Below are 19,435 nucleotides of genomic sequence, written 5' to 3' on the forward strand. Positions count from 1 at the left end.
TGTTCAAATCAAGAAATTTATAAGGGTGCCCATACTTTTGCACCCGTTAAATTTTGTTTAAATGCGGATTCCACATTTTCTGTTAGTACAATAAACCTCATTTCAATACAGAAATATTACTGAGTCCGTCAGTTAATAGATATATGAAACTGAAATAGCTGTTGCAAAAACCCAAATTGTTATAAAGAAAAAAGATTAACATTAATAGGGGTGCCCAAACTTTTTCATATGACTGTATATATATACATATATATATATATATATATATATATATATATATATATATATATATATGTGTATATATATATATATATATATATATATATATATATATTGTGACAAGGCGACTGTTTATATTGTGAATGACAGGCATGTACCACGGAGGTGTTGTGATCCTGGGAGTTCTTTCTGTTACATGTAGTACCACATCTTCCTGTAGTATTAAATGGGCCAGGATTACGGATGGCTAAGAGATGGGTGTGACTGGCCATCCGCATACCCCTGCCAATGGGTGTGTCTAACACAGGTCTTAATTAGCTTGTTTGCTTGTTTGGTACATCGCAGTCAGTGAGTATGGAGCAGTGTGTGGAACAGCACTGCATGAGGAGCAGCCTCTGAGGGAAAAAAGGCTACTACTCTCAGAGAGGTTGCAGCCTCTGGAAGGAACTCACTTAAGGAAGCGTGGGTTGCCTTCAACCATCTGGAACTGAATGTGTGGAGGCTGAGGGAGCTCCAGTCTGACACTGGTAGTGTCCAAACCTGAGCGGGCGGTCTGCGACAAAGGCGGACCAGAAATCCGTGTTTCTGGGGAAACAGCCAGCAAGAGGTAAAGGGGCTGTTGGACTCAGAGAAAGAGGCACCGAAACCTCTCTGGAGTTAATGGACTGGTATCTGGCTTAACTGTGTATTGCTTATGATTTTGCTCGGAGAAGCGGTTTATGCTGGTTTTTTATAATAAACCGTTTGGACTTTTTAAGACTTTGTGTTCCTGTGTTACCTCTGAAACGCAGCAAAGTGAGTGTCCCCCATCACGTTAGCAGGCAAACGCTTACAATATATTATATATATATATATATATATATATATATATACATATATACATACATATATATATATAGCAGCATATCAATCATAGCAGCAACAGAGCACAAGAGCAGGCGCTAAGTACCAGATCCATAGAAGCAGGGATCTACCACACAAGACAAGACCCAAGATGCAGATGTCGGGGGCGGGGGCCAGCTTCCCAGTCGCGGGGGCTGCTCGGGGAGATCGCACTTGGATCCGGTGCCTTCTCCTCGGTGGCTTGAGTGGGCCGAACCCGGGGCTCGAGCAGCGCTCCTCGCCCACGAGTGAAAAGGAGGTTTGGATTGGTTTTTGGGATGGATAGAGTTTGTGACGCCACCCACGGGTTGTGGTGATGGTGGGCACCACCGCTGCTGGTGACGGGGTTCCCGGGAGCGATGGCGGGGAGCAGCTAGGTGTTGACCCCTCCGTGGGTAGGGACAGTTGGTCCCGGGGCCCGGTGGCTGGCTGTGTTCCCGTAGAATGAGGTTCGCAGGGTGCAGGGTTACGGTGCAGTGCGGCGCGGTGCCGGATGGCACTGGTGTACTCACTCAGACACAGATGGACAGAGTCTCTGGTAAACCAAATGGCTGGATGGATGGGGCCTTCAGCCGGCCGCGGTGTTCTCTCTGGATGGGTTGATGGTGGCTGTCGTTTCCCTGCACCTGTGTTTTGTGTCTTGACTCCAATGCCTGGGCACCGGGAGTCCGCTTCCTGACATATACGTGCCAGAGGAGCCCTTTTGCCCACAGACGCTGGCTCTTTGGATCTCTGGCCCTTGGCGGTGGCACTGATCCGGAACGGTTGGGCTGTTGCTGAGGTTATCCGCGGCCACCACTGGATCCAGCGGTGGCCGTGAGTTACCTGACTGACAGCAGCTGATCGCGCTACTCACCTCAGTTGCTGTGTGAAGCTGACAGGAGCGGCGGTGTCTTCTGCAGCTCCGGTCACCTTCATGCAGCAGAGCTGGAAGCGACGCTGGACCATCCTGGATTACGCCGGACATGGAGGGCTTTTTGGGGCTTATTAAATTGGTTACGAGGGAATTGGTTTGTGTTTTTTATTTCTAATAAATGATTTTTTCAGGTGTGTGTGTGTGTTTATTAACTGTAATTTAAAGATTAATCATGGAAGGTTTCTCGGGGAGACGCCTGACATGATTAATCTAGGATTTAGTGGCAGTTATGGGCTGCCATTAACTCCTTATTACCCCGATTTGCCAACGCACCAGGGCAAATCGGGAAGAGCCGGGTACAGTCCCAGAACTGTCGCATCTAATGTATGCGGAAATTCTGGGCGGCTGCTGACTGATATTGTTAGGCTGGGGGGCTCCCCATAACGTGGAGCTCCCCATCCTGAGAATACCAGCCTTCAGCCGTATGGCTTTATCTGGCTGGTATTAAAATTGGGGGGACCGCACGCTGTTTTTTTAAATTATTTATTTATTTTACTGCACAGTATACACACGCCCACCGGCTGCTGTGATTGGGTGCAGTGAGACACCTGTCACTCAGCGTGGGGGCTTGTCTCACTGCAACCAATCATAGGCACCTGTGGGCGAGGAAAGCAGGGAATACGAGATGGCTGTGTGCAGAGCACAGCGCGCCCGCCGGTATAAAGGCTCGGTCACGCTGTGCGGGCCGGGCAATCACTGCAATTCCACAACTAACAGGGCTGTGGCATTGCAGTGGTCTGCCAGCCAATCCCTGCATGAGGGCTGGCTCTCAAAAGAGCGCCAACATGCAGGGATGAAGACCACGAGTACAGCACGAGTATCGCGAAATTACTCGGTACCCGCCTAGTAGCCCGAGTACAGTGATACTCGTGCGAGTACCGAGTAGTGACAAACGTACTCGCTCATCACTAGCGCCCGCACGGCCGCGGCAATCTCCCCCATCTCAGCCGTCCATTGCTCCATTAGGTACCTCACCTGGACCTGCAGCCGGCAGCACATGAGGGTCGTCCGGTCTTCCACTCATGCCGATGTTACAGGCGCGGGCTCCGGGAATTCGGGCCTTCCACACGGGGTAGGCATGTTGCACGCATGGGTTCCAGGAACAAAGCGGGTGCAGAGTCCTGGCGTCCCCGCTTCTTATCCCCAGGGTCACATGGGGCCTAATCTTCGCCCGCCCCCCTTGGTTTTTCTACAGCACTTCACCTTCTTGGGGGCGGGGCTTCACTTTTCGCGCACTCACTGCTCGGGAAGATGACTCGAGCGGGAAATCTTCGCGCCCAAAATGGCAGATCTTCAGATTTTTCAGCGGGACGCCGCTGACAGGGATCACAAGGCGCACGTCTATTGGTAAGTAGACTGGTTCAATCTTGTTCGTGACGCCAAGTTGTCGGGAGCGGGGGCCAGCTTCCCCGTCGCGGGGGCTGCTCGGGGAGATCGCACTTGGATCCGGTGCCTTCTCCTCGGTGGCTCGAGCGGGCCGGACCCGGGGCTCGAGCAGCGCTCCTCGCCCACGAGTGAAAAGGAGGTTTGGATTGGTTTTTGGGATGGATAGAGTTTGTGATGCCACCCACAGGTTGTGGTGATGGAGGCCACCACCGCTGCTGGTGACGGGGTTCCCGGGAGCGATGGCGGTGAGCAGCTAGGTTTTGACCCCTCCGTGGGTAGGGACAGTTGGTCCCGGGGCCCGGTGGCTGGCTGTGTTCCCGTAGAATGAGGTTCGCAGGGTGCAGGGTTAAGGTGCAGTGCGGCGCGGTGCCGGATGGCACTGGTGTACTCACTCAGACACAGATGGACAGAGTCTCTGGTAAACCAAATGGCTGGATGGATGGGGCCTTCAGCCGGCCGCGGTGTTCTCCCTGGATGGGTTGATGGTGGCTGTCGTTTCCCTGCACCTGTGTTTTGTGTCTTGACTCCAATGCCTGGGCACCGGGAGTCCGCTTCCTGACATATACGTGCCAGAGGAGCCCTTTTGCCCACAGACGCTGGCTCTTTGGATCTCTGGCCCTTGGCGGTGGCACTGATCCGGAACGGTTGGGCTGTTGCTGAGGTTATCCGCGGCCACCACTGGATCCAGCGGTGGCCGTGAGTTACCTGACTGACAGCAGCTGATCGCGCTACTCACCTCAGTTGCTGTGTGAAGCTGACAGGAGCGGCGGTGTCTTCTGCAGCTCCGGTCACCTTCATGCAGCAGAGCTGGAAGCGACGCTGGACCATCCTGGATTACGCCGGACATGGAGGGCTTTTTGGGGCTTATTAAATTGGTTACGAGGGAATTGGTTTGTGTTTTTTATTTCTAATAAATTATTTTTTCAGGTGTGTGTGTGTGTTTATTAACTGTAATTTAAAGATTAATCATGGAAGGTTTCTCGGGAGATGCCTGACATGATTAATCTAGGATTTAGTGGCAGTTATGGGCTGCCATTAACTCCTTATTACCCCGATTTGCCAACGCACCAGGGCAAATCGGGAAGAGCCGGGTACAGTCCCAGAACTGTCGCATCTAATGTATGCGGAAATTCTGGGCGGCTGCTGACTGATATTGTTAGGCTGGGGGGCTCCTCATAACGTGGAGCTCCCCATCCTGAGAATACCAGCCTTCAGCCGTATGGCTTTATCTGGCTGGTATTAAAATTGGGGGGACCGCACGCTGTTTTTTTAAATTATTTATTTATTTTACTGCACAGTATACACACGCCCACCGGCTGCTGTGATTGGGTGCAGTGAGACACCTGTCACTCAGCGTGGGGGCTTGTCTCACTGCAACCAATCATAGGCGCCTGTGGGCGAGGAAAGCAGGGAATACGAGATGGCTGTGTGCAGAGCACAGCGCGCCTGCCGGTATAAAGGCTCGGTCACGCTGTGCGGGCCGGGCAATCACTGCAATTCCACAACTAACAGGGCTGTGGCATTGCAGTGGTCTGCCAGCCAATCCCTGCATGAGGGCTGGCTCTCAAAAGAGCGCCAACATGCAGGGATGAAGACCACGAGTACAGCACGAGTATCGCGAAATTACTCGGTACCCGCCTAGTAGCCCGAGTACAGTGATACTCGTGCGAGTACCGAGTAGTGACAAACGTACTCGCTCATCACTAGCGCCCGCACGGCCGCGGCGATCTCCCCCATCTCAGCCGTCCATTGCTCCATTAGGTACCTCACCTGGACCTGCAGCCGGCAGCACATGAGGGTCGTCCGGTCTTCCACGCATGCCGATGTTACAGGCGCGGGCTCCGGGAATTCGGGCCTTCCACACGGGGTAGGCATGTTGCACGCATGGGTTCCAGGAACAAAGCGGGTGCAGAGTCCTGGCGTCCCCGCTTCTTATCCCCAGGGTCACATGGGGCCTAATCTTCGCCCGCCCCCCTTGGTTTTTCTACAGCACTTCACCTTCTTGGGGGCGGGGCTTCACTTTTCGCGCACTCACTGCTCGGGAAGATTACTCGAGCGGGAAATCTTCGCGCCCAAAATGGCAGATCTTCAGATTTTTCAGCGGGACGCCGCTGACGGGGATCACAAGGCGCACGTCTATTGGTAAGTAGACTGGTTCAATCTTGTTCGTGACGCCAAGTTGTCGGGAGCGGGGGCCAGCTTCCCCGTCGCGGGGGCTGCTCGGGGAGATCGCACTTGGATCCGGTGCCTTCTCCTCGGTGGCTCGAGCGGGCTGGACCCGGGGCTCGAGCAGCGCTCCTCGCCCACAAGTGAAAGGGGGTTTGGATTGGTTTTTGGGATGGATACAGTTTGTGATGCCACCCACGGGTTGTGGTGATGGAGGCCACCACCGCTCCTGGTGACGGGGTTCCCGGGAGCGATGGCGGGGAGCAGCTAGGTGTTGACCCCTCCGTGGGTAGGGGCAGTTGGTCCCGGGGCCCGGTGGGAGGCTGTGTTCCCATAGAATGGGGTTCGCAGGGTGAAGGGTTGTGGTGCAGAGCGGCACGGTGCCGGATGGCACTGGTGTACTCACTCAGACACAGATGGACAGAGTCTCTGGTAAACCAAACGGCTGGATGGACGGGGCCCGCAGCCGGCCGCGGTGTTCTCCCTGGATGGGTTGATGGTGGCTGTCGTTTCCCTGCACCTGTGTTTTGTGTCTTGTCTCCGATGCCTGGGCACCGGGAGTCCGCTTCCTGACATATACGTGCCGGAGGAGCCCTTTTGCCCGCAGAGGCTGGCCCTTTGGATCTCTGGCCCTTGGCGGTGGCACTTATCCAGAACGGTTGGGCTGTTGCCTTCAATCGGGACTTGGGTGGGAATGAACCCCTGAGGTCCAGACCGCAATCAGAGAATTTGACTAGAGGTTGGCTTTAAGCCTAGTTGGGGTCTGAGTACCCTGCCTGGTGCCTGGTTCCAATCGGCTCCCCGGTTTGGTACTGGCGGGCCACCACCCGACCCTGGTGTTACGGTTCCGCTGACCTTCACCAACTCCTGCAGATGGCCACCACCGTCTGCCGACCTTGCTGGAAGTGCCCGGGCTCTCACCCAGACACAGAGCAGTTTCACTCCTCACTCTCCACTGACCACTACTGGACTCAACTACTGTGTTTTTCCCGCCTCCAGCCTGTGAACTCTTCGGTGGGCGAGGCCAACCACCTGGCTCCACCCCACCTGGTGTGGACATCAACCCTGGAGGGTGGCAACAAGGGTTTAATGTTTGACTGGTGTGACCTGTCCAGGGAAGGGGGTGTGTATGGTGTTATGTAGTGACCTGTGACCCCTGGGGTCCAGGGCGTCACACAGACTATGTAAAGAAACCATGGAAACAATCCAACATAGCAGGATGCAAAATGCAAACAGGAGTAGCGTACACCGAACGCCACAACCAATTAGCGGAAATTGTATACAGGAATATCTGTACAGCGTATGCTAAGCCCCCCTACATCCAGGTGGGAGACCCCAGAAAAAGTGGTGGAAAATGAAAGGGCTAAAATCTTGTGGGACTTCAAGATCCAGATGGATAAGCAAGTGGTAGCTAACCATCCAAATATTGTGATAGTAGACAAGGATCAGAAGACAGCAATGATAGATGTGGCAGTGCCTAATGACAGTAACATCAGAAAAAAGGAATATGAGAAGCTGGAGAAATACCAGGGCCTTAAAGTACAACTGGAGAAGATGTGGAAGGTGAAGGTAACAGTGATTCCAGTGGTGATAGGAGCACTTGGAGCAGTGACCCCTGAGTTGGAAAAATGGCTGCAACAGATTCCATTATCAACACCTGAACTTTCTGTCCAGAAAAGCACAGTGCTGGGAACAACTAGATCCTGCGCAGAACCCTCAAACTCCCAGGCCTCTGGTAGAGGACCCGAGAATGAGGAAGGACAAATACCACCCACAGGGGGTGAGAAGGTCATTTTTTTTTTTATACACGCACAATATATTTTTTTTTTTAGAAAATAGCAAGCCAGCCTATGGCCACGTTGAATTATACATCAGCTATAATTTCCACACTCTTATAGTTTTTTTTAACTGATCACAATAAAATACAAAGGCTAGCTTCAAACTAAATTTAGAAGAGACACTGTAATGTATTTTTTTAGGCAGAAGTAAAAGCAAAGTACAAAAGAAAAGAAGCAATTTTACATTTTAAAAAAATTCTTTAAGATAGATGAAGGCAACAATATGTAATTCAAGCCAAAAGTGGATCTGTAAGCAGGTTCTTGCTACAGTCAGGGCCAGAAATATTTGGACAGTGACACAAGTTTTGTTATTTTAGCTGTTTACAAAAACATGTTCAGAAATACAATTATATATATAATATGGGCTGAAAGTGCACACTCCCAGCTGCAATATGAGAGTTTTCACATCCAAATCGGAGAAAGGGTTTAGGAATCATAGCTCTGTAATGAATAGCCTCCTCTTTTTAAAGGGACCAAAAGTAATTGGACAAGGGACTCTAAGGGCTGTAATTAACTCTGAAGGCATCTCCCTCATTAACCTGTAATCAAAGAAGTAGTTAAAAGGTCTGGGGTTGATTACAGGTGTGTGGTTTTGCATTTGGAAGCTGTTGCTGTGACCAGACAACATGCGGTCTAAGGAACTCTCAATTGAGGTGAAGCAGAACATCCTGAGGCTGAAAAAAAAGAAAAAATCCATCAGAGAGATAGCAGACATGCTTGGAGTAGCAAAATCAACAGTCGGGTACATTCTGAGAAAAAAGGAATTGACTGGTGAGCTTGGGAACTCAAAAAGGCCTGGGCGTCCACGGATGACAACAGTGGTGGATGATCGCCGCATACTTTCTTTGGTGAAGAAGAACCCGTTCACAACATCAACTGAAGTCCAGAACACTCTCAGTGAAGTAGGGGTATCTGTCTCTAAGTCAACAGTAAAGAGAAGACTCCATTAAAGTAAATACAAAGGGTTCACATCTAGATGCAAACCATTCATCAATTCCAAAAATAGACAGGCCAGAGTTAAATTTGCTGAAAAACACCTCATGAAGCCAGCTCAGTTCTGGAAAAGTATTCTATGGACAGATGAGACAAAGATCAACCTGTACCAGAATGATGGGAAGAAAAAAGTTTGGAGAAGAAAGGGAACGGCACATGATCCAAGGCACACCACATCCTCTGTAAAACATGGTGGAGGCAACGTGATGGCATGGGCATGCATGGCTTTCAATGGCACTGGGTCACTTGTGTTTATTGATGACATAACAGCAGACAAGAGTAGCCGGATGAATTCTGAAGTGTACCGGGATATACTTTCAGCCCAGATTCAGCCAAATGCCACAAAGTTGATCGGACGGCGCTTCATAGTACAGATGGACAATGACCCCAAGCATACAGCCAAAGCTACCCAGGAGTTCATGAGTGCTAAAAAGTGGAACATTCTGCAATGGCCAAGTCAATCACCAGATCTTAACCCAATTGAGCATGCATTTCACTTGCTGAAATCCAGACTTAAGACGGAAAGACCCACAAACAAGCAAGACCTGAACGCTGCGGCTGTAAAGGCCTGGCAAAGCATTAAGAAGGAGGAAACCCAGCGTTTGGTGATGTCCATGGGTTCCAGACTTAAGGCAGTGATTGCCTCCAAAGGATTCGCAACAAAATATTGAAAATAAAAATATTTTGTTTGGGTTTGGTTTATTTGTCCAATTACTTTTGACCTCCTAAAATGTGGAGTGTTTTTAAAGAAATGTGTACAATTCCTACAATTTCTATCAGCTATTTTTGTTCAAACCTTCAAATTAAACGTTACAATCTGCACTTGAATTCTGTTGTAGAGGTTTCATTTCAAATCCAATGTGGTGGCATGCAGAGCCCAACTCGCGAAAATTGTGTCACTGTCCAAATATTTCTGGACCTAACTGTATATAATCTGAAAGCACCACAATGTAGGAGCATAGACCCTGATAATAGTGATGTGTTACTGGGCTGTGTTCTGTTGCTTCAATTTAGTCAGTGTTTTATCAGCAGGAGATTATCACTAAAGGACAACTACTGTGCATCCTAGTCCAACCACTCCTCCAGCATTGATTATCAGCTCTCTATCACTATACAATGTACACAGAAAGCTGTAGTGTGGGTGGGGTTATACAGAGGTCAAAAACTGATCTTTGATAGATCTTGTAACAGAGAAAATATGATTGTAGCACAACTTCTGGCCCCAGTATACTAAATAATACATTGCTGGAGTCAGGGTCTCTGGCCCTACTTCACGGTGTAAGAATGGCCAAGTCAAAGTCCAAACCTGAATCCAATCGAGAATCTGTGGAAAGAGCTGAAAACTGCTGTTCACAAATGCTCTCCATCCAACCTCACTCAGCTCCAGCTGTTTGCAAAGGAAGAATGGGCAAGAATTTCAGTCTCTCGATGTGCAAAACTGATAGACACATACCCCAAGCGACTTGTAGCTGTAATTGCAGCAAAAGGTGGCACTAGAAGCATTAACTTAAAGGGGACGAATAATATTGCATGCCTCAATTTTCAGTTATTTATTTTTTTAAAAAGTTTCAAATAAGCAATGAATTTTGACCAACTTCACAATTGTGTCCCACTTGTTGATTTTTCACCATAACATTACAATTTTTATCTTTATGTTTAAAGCCTGAAATGTGGGAAAAGGTTGAAAATGAAAGGGGGCTGAATACTTTTGCAAGGCACTATATCTAAAAGAAACTGCATGAGTTCAGTATGTGTAACGCTTGTCACTGCCTTACAGGGTTGCATGAACAGAAGGGTAGTCAGGAGACCCGGAGTCTGGTAACAGGAGGTTATGTATAATCATAAGGAGTAAACAGAGACGTAGTCAGGGCACAATTCAAGGGTCACAATACCAGAAAAGCACATAGTAGTAAAAGAGAGCAAGCAAAGTTGTAGTTAGAAAACGGCCCGGAGTCCAAGACAGTAATACACGACAGGAATAGGGAACAGGCAGTGGAAAGTCCAATAACAGTCCGGGGTCAGAATACCAAGATCAGAATACTAGCAGACACACAAACTATGGCAACACAGCAGAGCCAGGGAATACAACTGTCAGAGTTCTGGGGAGCATGTCCAGTAAAGAAGCCTGAGCCTGAGCAACAAGCTGAGTAACCTGCACCTCCCAGAACCAATTTGGACTCCAGTATAGTGACCAAGCTGCTAGTTTATTAACAAGGATGGCACCGCAGAGCATCTCCAAGAGCAAGATGCTCTGCACAGGGAATGGACACATTGTCAGATCTGTAAGTGCCGCAGAGCATCTCCAGGTCTGTAAGATGCTCTGCACAGAGTATCGTGACAGTATGCATGAATAAAAACTTCAAAGTAAATGTTCTCCAGTTCATCTGCCCCTTTATATTTTGGTATCTCCTATTAATCATGTTAGAATAAGTCTTATTGGAATATCTCTGCTTTTCTGGACTCTTTCAACATTTGGTTATGATTTATAATGGTTTTCCAATGTGTCCAAAAAAATATAAAATCAATGGTCATTTGTTGGCCGTAAAAACAAAGACTGGGTTAGTAAAGACCCTATTGGCACTGATCTCCTGGGAGAAAGCAAGGTTAGCAGTGTTGATTTATTTATTTATTTTTGAAAAAAAAATAATTTGCATTTTGTTTTCTTTTTTTTTGTAATTGATAATCTCTATTGGCCGTGTTATATCCAATAACATTTGTAGGGCACTTTTTTAATTTTAGTAATATTTTGTTAAAATATAAAGCATAAAGTGGTGGATTGTTAAAGAGCACTGAAAGGCTTTTATTCAACTTGACATGTGATGGTATAACTAAAGTCTGATGTCTTTAAAATATGATGTTCTCTGTCTTCAGCATTCCGACTCCAACTGCAACTTAAAGAAGAGAGTCAACTCAATGGTCTCTCAAGGAAATGTGTCACTAGAAGACAACCTACCATCCTATGGGGCATCCTACTGTTCACAACTAGAAGCTCCACCACCAGACCTTTCACAGCTAGGAATGTCTACAAGCCCTTTAAGTGGAACTAGCAAAATAGACCAATATGCAAGAATACTATTCCCAGTGGCATTTGCAGCATTTAATTTAGTGTATTGGGTTGTTTATCTTTCGAAAGACACAATGGAGATAAATAGCAGTGTTTAAGAGAATAAAAGGTAAGCAATTGCAAAAGAACAGCCAATTATATGAAGCTAACACCAAGATTAAATTTGTTTTGGATTATTTATACACCCTAATAGCTAAAATGACAATTTTTAAGATTATACGACACAAATAAAGCAAAACAGAATTTGTTCTTCAAATGCATAGTGAGTTAATGAGGTTTAAAAGTTTTGACAACCGTTTTGCTATTATCTAGCTCACTGCATAGCCAGAACACAAGGGAATCTGGAGTTAAAAGGGTTGTCCGCAGACTTCGGAATCCTGTAACCACACACTAATAATTCTATGGTGTTGCGAGTGTGGACTGGGTGGTCATATCACAGAAAGTATGAGATTTGGATTCTTCTGGCCACATTCCGACTAGACATCCTTGGCCTGGCTCAGTTTCCTTGTATCAGGGGTAGTCAAGTCTAGTTGGCAAGTGGCTACATTTATGCAAATTACTTACTTGCGGTCACATCACCTCCATTAGCTCTCACCAGCGACACTGGAATGCACAAAGTAAGGATTCAGGAACCTGTGATCACATAGATTGACTGCAGACTTCCATCACAAGACTGAATAATCCCTTTAATGTTATTTTTGGTACATTTAGTCTTGCAATAGAGCAGTATTGATTAAAGATAAGTAAGAAAAGTCATAAAACTCAACACAGGCAATAGAGCAATATAGTTGAATAGAAAAATTACTATGAATAATGAACACATTATTCTGGCCTGATACTGAAAACCAGCAATCAGGATAGATGTCTGCAAATCCTGTTTTGCCAATACAAATACAGCCGAGCTTGGTTTGAATTGCAGAGATGAGTTACCTCCATGAACCACAGTCTATAAATCAATTAGGTGTGAATAAAATATATAGTAAAGAAATGTAGCAGTAGGTTGAGCCTAGTTGCCAGTAACAACATCAGATTTAGGGTGTGGATTAACAAGTTTATGCCCAAGGGCCCTTTTCCTTCAATCAACAAGCCTGAATGGCTGTTACAGAATACATAGTGGACCTAGGTCTTTGGTAAGCTGTGCGGTGTCAGGAGGCTCATATTCAAGGTTTAGGACACTATCATGGTTATCAAGATATAGAGTTGACAGTAGAGTTGAATTTGCAGCATGCATGCAGAACGAAAAGCACTGCGGGGGTCCTGAGACAAGTCTCAACAGGGACAACATCTGGACAACATCTTCAAGGAATTTTTATGTTCTCCCCATTGCGTGGGTTTCCTTTGGGTACTCTGGTTTGCTACTACACTCCAAAGACATATTAATAAGAAACCTAGATTGTGAACCCCAATGGGGACAGTGATGATGATATCTGTAAAGCGCTGTGGAATATGATGGTGCTATATAAGGAATGCATAATAAATAATAACATGGTCTCAACAGTTACACATTCAGGACACCAAACACGGATTACAGCTTTGGATACAGGGATTCTAGGTTTACAGTGGACCACAAATAATATTTGGCATGCATGTTCTGAAATGGATGCAGAAATCATGATGCTATTGTAATAGACACAGGCATGACATTTAGGATACAGAATGGGGGATCAAAAAACAAGGTTAGTTCAGTGTTTGATCGGCTCGCACTGGGGGTAATAACAGCATGATTGGATGTAATTTGCATCAAATAAAAAAAAAAAGGAAAAAACCTGCTCACCTGCCCAGAAGTGATCTGTTTATGGCTGACTGTGGGTGGAGACTCGAACTGCCCAATTAGTGACTTTCATTGGGGTTCAGGTCAAGTCTGTATCCTAAACCGAAATGTATCTAAAGTCCAACTGATCCCATCGAACTGAACTTCCATGGGTTCACTCAATTCTAGTTTTCATTTAAGAAAAATTTAAAGATTATATTTTAAGATGATAAAATATACAGTATTTAGTACATTTTTGAAGAAAATAGAATGGAATACTTGGGGTTTAAATATTTACATTTATATGAAATTACCTTTTTATTTTATATGTTCATAGTTGCCACGCAGTTCCTGATTGAAACTGAGCAGGTGGTAGGTGGGGTGGATTTTAGCAAATCAATTGTAAACCATTGAAATTTCCCAAACATGGCTTTTAGGAAACTTTATATTTGGGGAATTTGATTCTTATGAATTTTTGAAAATGCCAGACTGTAACCATTTTGCTGGATTCGCGTTGGAAAGGAGATGGTTAAAAACAGTCACTTATCATACTAACTTAATCCTGCACCGATTTCTGCAATTACAGCACCCAGTCAATGCTCCACTGGATTCTTAGGACATCATAAAGTTCTCCACCCCGCACAGTCATGTCAGGACATCATAAGTTGTGTTAAAGTCTAGCTGTCTTTGGATGTGGCTGTGAAGAGTGAAAACAAAACCAGAGTGGAGAAGGTGCCTTAAGAAATCAGTGGAATACTGATGGGGAGCTATGGCGGCAGAGACAGGTAAAGGACTAAGTGAGTGTAATAATTTTATAGCTTTTTAGAGCCTTAAGCTCATCCATTTCTTAGCTGTGGGGATGACAAACCTCTGTCTATAATACATGGCTTTTTTAGCAGCCATCACATCTAAATCAAATGCAAATTGATATTTATAATTTACTAGCTGTAGTACCCGGCGTTGCCCGGGATAGTAACTGTCTCTGTATTTCTTCACCAGTCTGTGTTTGTCTCTCTCTCTCTGTCTCCTTCTGTCTCTCTCACTCTCTCTATCTCTTCCCCTGCCTGTCTCTCTATCTCATTCCCTCTCTGGCTCTCTATCTCTTTACCTGTCTGTCTCTGTCTGTCTCTTTCCCTGTCTGTCTGTGTCTGTCTTTCTCTTTCCCTGTCTGTCTCTGCCTGTCTGTGTCTGTCTGTATCTTTCCCTGTCTGTGTCTGTCCATCTGTCTTTCTGTGTCTGTCTGTCTGTCTCTTTCCATGGCTGCATTGTGACATGCCAACATTCCATTCAAAGGCGTGGCTGTGCATTCTTCTGAAGTTCTGGCTGCATTGTGGTTCCCAGCTCCATTGACTTTAATGAAGGCAGGTTTTTTGATGAATAACTGTAAAGCATGGGGCTAAAATTTTCCCTCAAAACATAGTCGTCTATGACATTCCCTGAGTCAAATGGGGTATCTGTGCAAAATTTCATGATTGTATATGAGACGTTGCAGACTCCTTTAGCAGACATACACACACACACACACACACACACACAAACACACTCAGCTTTATATATTACATTTCATGCAGAAATGACATTTAAATTCATATTTAAAATATTTAAAAAGGTTAAATTATGTTACACGTTAGTTTATATTTACTGCAGCAAGGCAACTAATTAAAGTATTGTTATTACAATAAGACTGTATGTACATCTGTATTTTTTGCTTTTTGACATATCAATTGGGAAATGTCACCTCAAAAAAATGCTACTTACCTGCAGATAAAGGGTTAATCTGTTAATCTCCAGGCAAATTGAATTGTAATTATGCCCAGATGCCTTACTGAAAGTGCAGCTGCAAGGAGAAAATAAGCTTATTTCTCCAGGAAGCCAACTTACTTTCTCCCAGAAATGATCGGGGAATGCATATAGTGTTTACAGTCACACACAGTACCGCTGACTATATAGAGTTTCCACATCCCAGAACTTTGATTGAGAGCTGGATTTGCAACATGTATATTTAGCCCGTATTGAAAGCCAGTAACTCCCAGGAAAAATGCCATATTTTTAATTTTATAACACACACCACAAATTTAGAGATGAAAAATGTAAAAAAATAAAATAAAATGGGGTCCGTCTTTTACTCTGGTGGTGTCTTACTGGAGGAGGTTCGGCAGTAGTGGAGGAGTAGGGTCAAAAGAGGCAGGGGCGATGCTGCAGTGGGGGCTGTGATGGCAACAGTGGGGTCTGTGATGACAGTAGTGGTGTCTGTGATGGTAGCGGTGGGGTCTGTGCTGGCTGTGTGGAGCAGAGTGGTGCGGCGAATGTCCCAAATGCTCACTTGATGGCCAGCACAGCGCCCGTTCTCCACTTCCTGATAAGCTACATTTGGATGTTAAGATGTACCCCTCATTTTCCCCCCAAATTTTTGGGAGGAAAACTGCATCTGATAATCCCAAAAATATGGTAAGTTATTTTTCTCTGTAGCCACAATTTCAGTCAGACCACTGGGCAACATTCTAATGCTCAAACCAAAAACCCAGTGACCAATCCACAAATAAAGAGATGGTAAAGAGGGCCACTGATAAAGAAAAGACCAAAAGCAAGTACTTGGTGAAATACAAAATATTTATTATAATAGTTGTGAACAATGACAGACAGTGATGGCAACCAAGATGACAATATCACCGGACACAGAGTTGCACAAATGCCACCTGATAGTATTATACAACTGCTAGTATACTAAAGGGTTAATGTTAAATCCCATTACCCGATGGGTGAAAGGATTATATGATAAATAATTAACTGGTTACAATCACCCAGGTGCTCCCTCCCTATACGGGCCAAAGACATGTCAACAATTCAACATGTTAGCAGGATTACCTTGAGACATGTTGGAGGAGTACTAGCAGGCAAACAGGTGGCAGTGGGCGGTGCCTCGACACGCGTTTCACCTGACGAAGTCACGCCTGGTGAAACGCGCGTCGAGGCCCCGCCCACCACCACCTGTTTGCCTGCTAGTACTTCCTTTTGGTCTTTTTTTTTATCAGTGGCCCTCTTTACCATCTCTTTATTTGTGGATTGGTCACTGGGTTTTTTGTTTGGTTGTTGATTTAGACCTTCCCTATAAGGGAAGTTGTAGGTTTATAACATTCCAATGCTGCTTACCTGTAGCTTAACCCTACATATTCAAGTGACTGGCTCCCTTGAAATGTTGAGTTTTCTCAGCTCAATACATTCTTACATAGTAGAAATGAAAGTAAGAAAAAAACAGAATTCAAGATAGCACTGTGTCAGTTTTTTTGGATTGCACATTAAACTTAATGCTCTTCCTTCACTGGTGTTTTATTTTCTGTTTGTAAGCTAATGCAATTTGTCTTCAGTTCAAATGGTTGTTAAAGATTTCTCTTTAATATGTTATCTATGAAAGGCAGTGTATGATTAATGGAGGTACAGTGTCTTGATTGACCCCAACTTGCGCAACGAAGAAGCACAGCAATATACTGTACAAAAGAGTGCAACTCTGCCTGATACTATGACTGAAAAGCTGCTAAAAGAATAACTTAAAAATTTACTTTTATTTGTTCATAAATCTTATACTTTTTCCCATACGTTGTAATATATACCAACTAAAGCAATAATGAAGACAAAATTAACGGTGGTTCGGAATTTACAGTTTGCCTTAAACATATGCACAGATGTTTCTATTTGAAAACTGTTTGTTATGAGAATTGCAATAATCATAATAAATTATATATTAAACTTTCCCTTTGTAAATGAATCATTTTCTGTAAAAAAAAATATTTCAGAAAATTGCACCATTTTAAGTGCCTTGGAGAATAAGATATGCACTCTTTTCTTGTTACAGATATACAGTGCCTACAAGTAGTATTCAACCCCCTGCAGATTTAGCAGGTTTGATAAGATGCAAATAAGTTAGAGCCTGCAAACTTCAAACAAGAGCAGGATTTATTAACAGATGCATAAATCTTACAAACCAACAAGTTATGTTGCTCAGTTAAATTTTAATACATTTTCAACATAAAAGTGTGGGTCAATTATTATTCAACCCCTAGGTTTAATATTTTGTGGAATAACCCTTGTTTGCAATTACAGCTAATAATCGTCTTTTATAAGACCTGATCAGGCCGGCACAGGTCTCTGGAGTTATCTTGGCCCACTCCGCCATGCAGATCTTCTCCAAGTTATCTAGGTTCTTTGGGTGTCTCATGTGGACTTTAATCTTGAGCTCCTTCCACAAGTTTTCAATTGGGTTAAGGTCAGGAGACTGACTAGGCCACTGCAACACCTTGATTTTTTCCCTCTTGAACCAGGCCTTGGTTTTCTTGGCTGTGTGCTTTGGGTCGTTGTCTTGTTGGAAGATGAAATTACGACCCATCTTAAGATCCTTGATGGAGGAGCGGAGGTTCTTGGCCAAAATGTCCAGGTAGGCCGTGCTATCCATCTTCCCATGGATGCGGACCAGATGGCCAGGCCCCTTGGCTGAGAAACAGCCCCACAGCATGATGCTGCCACCACCATGCTTGACTGTAGGGATGGTATTCTTGGGGTCGTATGCAGAGCTATCCAGTCTCCAAACGTCACGTGTGTGGTTGGCACCAAAGATCTCGATCTTGGTCTCATCAGACCAGAGAACCTTGAACCAGTCTGTCTCAGAGTCCTCCAAGTTACCATGAGCAAACTGTAGATGAGCCTTGACATGACGCTTTGAAAGTAAAGGTACCTTACGGGCTCGTCTGGAACGGAGACCATTGCGGTGGAGTACGTTACTTATGGTATTGACTGAAACCAATGTTCCCACTGCCATGAGATCTTCCCGGAGCTCCTTTCTTGTTGTGCTTGGGTTACCCTTGACTCTTCAGAGAAGCCTGGCCTCGGCACAGGAGGAAACTTTCAAAGGCTGTCCAGGCCGTGGAAGGCTAACAGTAGTTCCATAAGCCTTCCACTTCCGGATGATGCTCCCAACAGTGGAGACAGGTAGGCCCAACTCCTTGGAAAGGGTTTTGAACCCCTTGACAGCCTTGTGACCCTCCATGATCTGGTCTCTGATGGCCTTGGAATGCTCCTTTGTCTTTCCCATGTTGACCATGTATAAGTGCTGTTCACAAGTTTGGGAAGGGTCTTAATTAGTCAGAAAAGGCTGGAAAAAGAGATAATTAATCCAAACATGTGAAGCTCATTGTTCGTTGTGCCTGAAATACTTCTTAACAATTTAGGGGAACCAAACAGAATTATGGTGGTTTGAGGGGTTGAATAATAAATGACCCTCTGAATAAACTTTTCTCAATTTAAAAAAAAAAAAAAGAAAAGAAATAACATTCTTTTTTGCTGCAGTGCATTTCACACTTCCAGGCTGATCTACAGTCCAAATGTCACAATGCCAAGTTAATTCCGAATGTGTAAACCTGCTAAATCTGCAGGGGGTTTAATACTACTTGTAGGCACTGTAGTTTGTTTAAAAAAAGTCCAACCAAAAGCTACATTTGGAAATATAATCTTCCAAACAAATTTTGTGCCATCAAACCTTTTAAAGTTGTTAAGCTATGGTATATATCTTGTCCTGAGGAAGAAGCCATAAGGCTTTGAAATGCATAGACAAATAAAATCATTCCATCTATATGGATCCTCTTTTCTACAGTAGCACGGTCTATTAATCCTTTTCTCTTTAAATTTGAACTGCAAAGTTGCTAAGTTGAAATTTACTAACAGTTACCTTTAATAAAGTCTGCTGATTCCCCCGGATCTCTCTATTACATGTGTCGCTGTGGACCACCAACTTCTTCTTACTATGCCCCACTCTTGGCCTCAAACAAAACCCTACTCTCTACTGGTTCTCCTATTTTTCTGACCATTCCTTCACTGTATCTTTTGCCGGCCCCTCTTCCCCTTTTCTTCCCTTACTGTTAAGGTTCCCCGAAGTACAGTGGTAGGTCCACTCACCTTCTCTTTAAATTCTGATCTTATTGGACAAACTGCAGCAGATTTTGTTTCCAGTACCATTTATATGCTGATGAAACTTCTCCTGACATCACCCCCACCTTAACCATCAACTGGTGAGGTGGGGTTTGCAACACCCTAGGGAAATTTTGTTCAGCTGGCATTCATTGGAAAATGTTGGTATGAATCATCAATTTATTACATTTTCCGATACTTGTGGGTGTCAAAAATTTGGTATACTCATGTGTAATCAATTGCCAATAAGAAAACGATTAAAACAA

The 19,435-nt window shown here is 45.0% G+C and overlaps 1 protein-coding gene across 1 annotated transcript in view; it reads left to right on the forward strand.

Moving 5' to 3' along the window:
* Positions 1-16,962, forward strand: part of GABRA6 (gamma-aminobutyric acid type A receptor subunit alpha6) — a 119,445-nt gene extending 102,483 nt beyond the window's left edge. The window contains exon 9 of the mRNA XM_075344444.1: positions 11,272-16,962. Coding sequence (XP_075200559.1) covers positions 11,272-11,562 — 291 coding nt within the window. The 3' untranslated portion in view covers positions 11,563-16,962. The remainder of the gene's footprint in view (positions 1-11,271) is intronic.
* Positions 16,963-19,435: the final 2,473 nt, after the last annotated feature.

This window comes from Anomaloglossus baeobatrachus, chromosome 4, assembly GCF_048569485.1.
Source record: "Anomaloglossus baeobatrachus isolate aAnoBae1 chromosome 4, aAnoBae1.hap1, whole genome shotgun sequence".
Lineage (NCBI taxonomy): Eukaryota > Metazoa > Chordata > Amphibia > Anura > Aromobatidae > Anomaloglossus > Anomaloglossus baeobatrachus.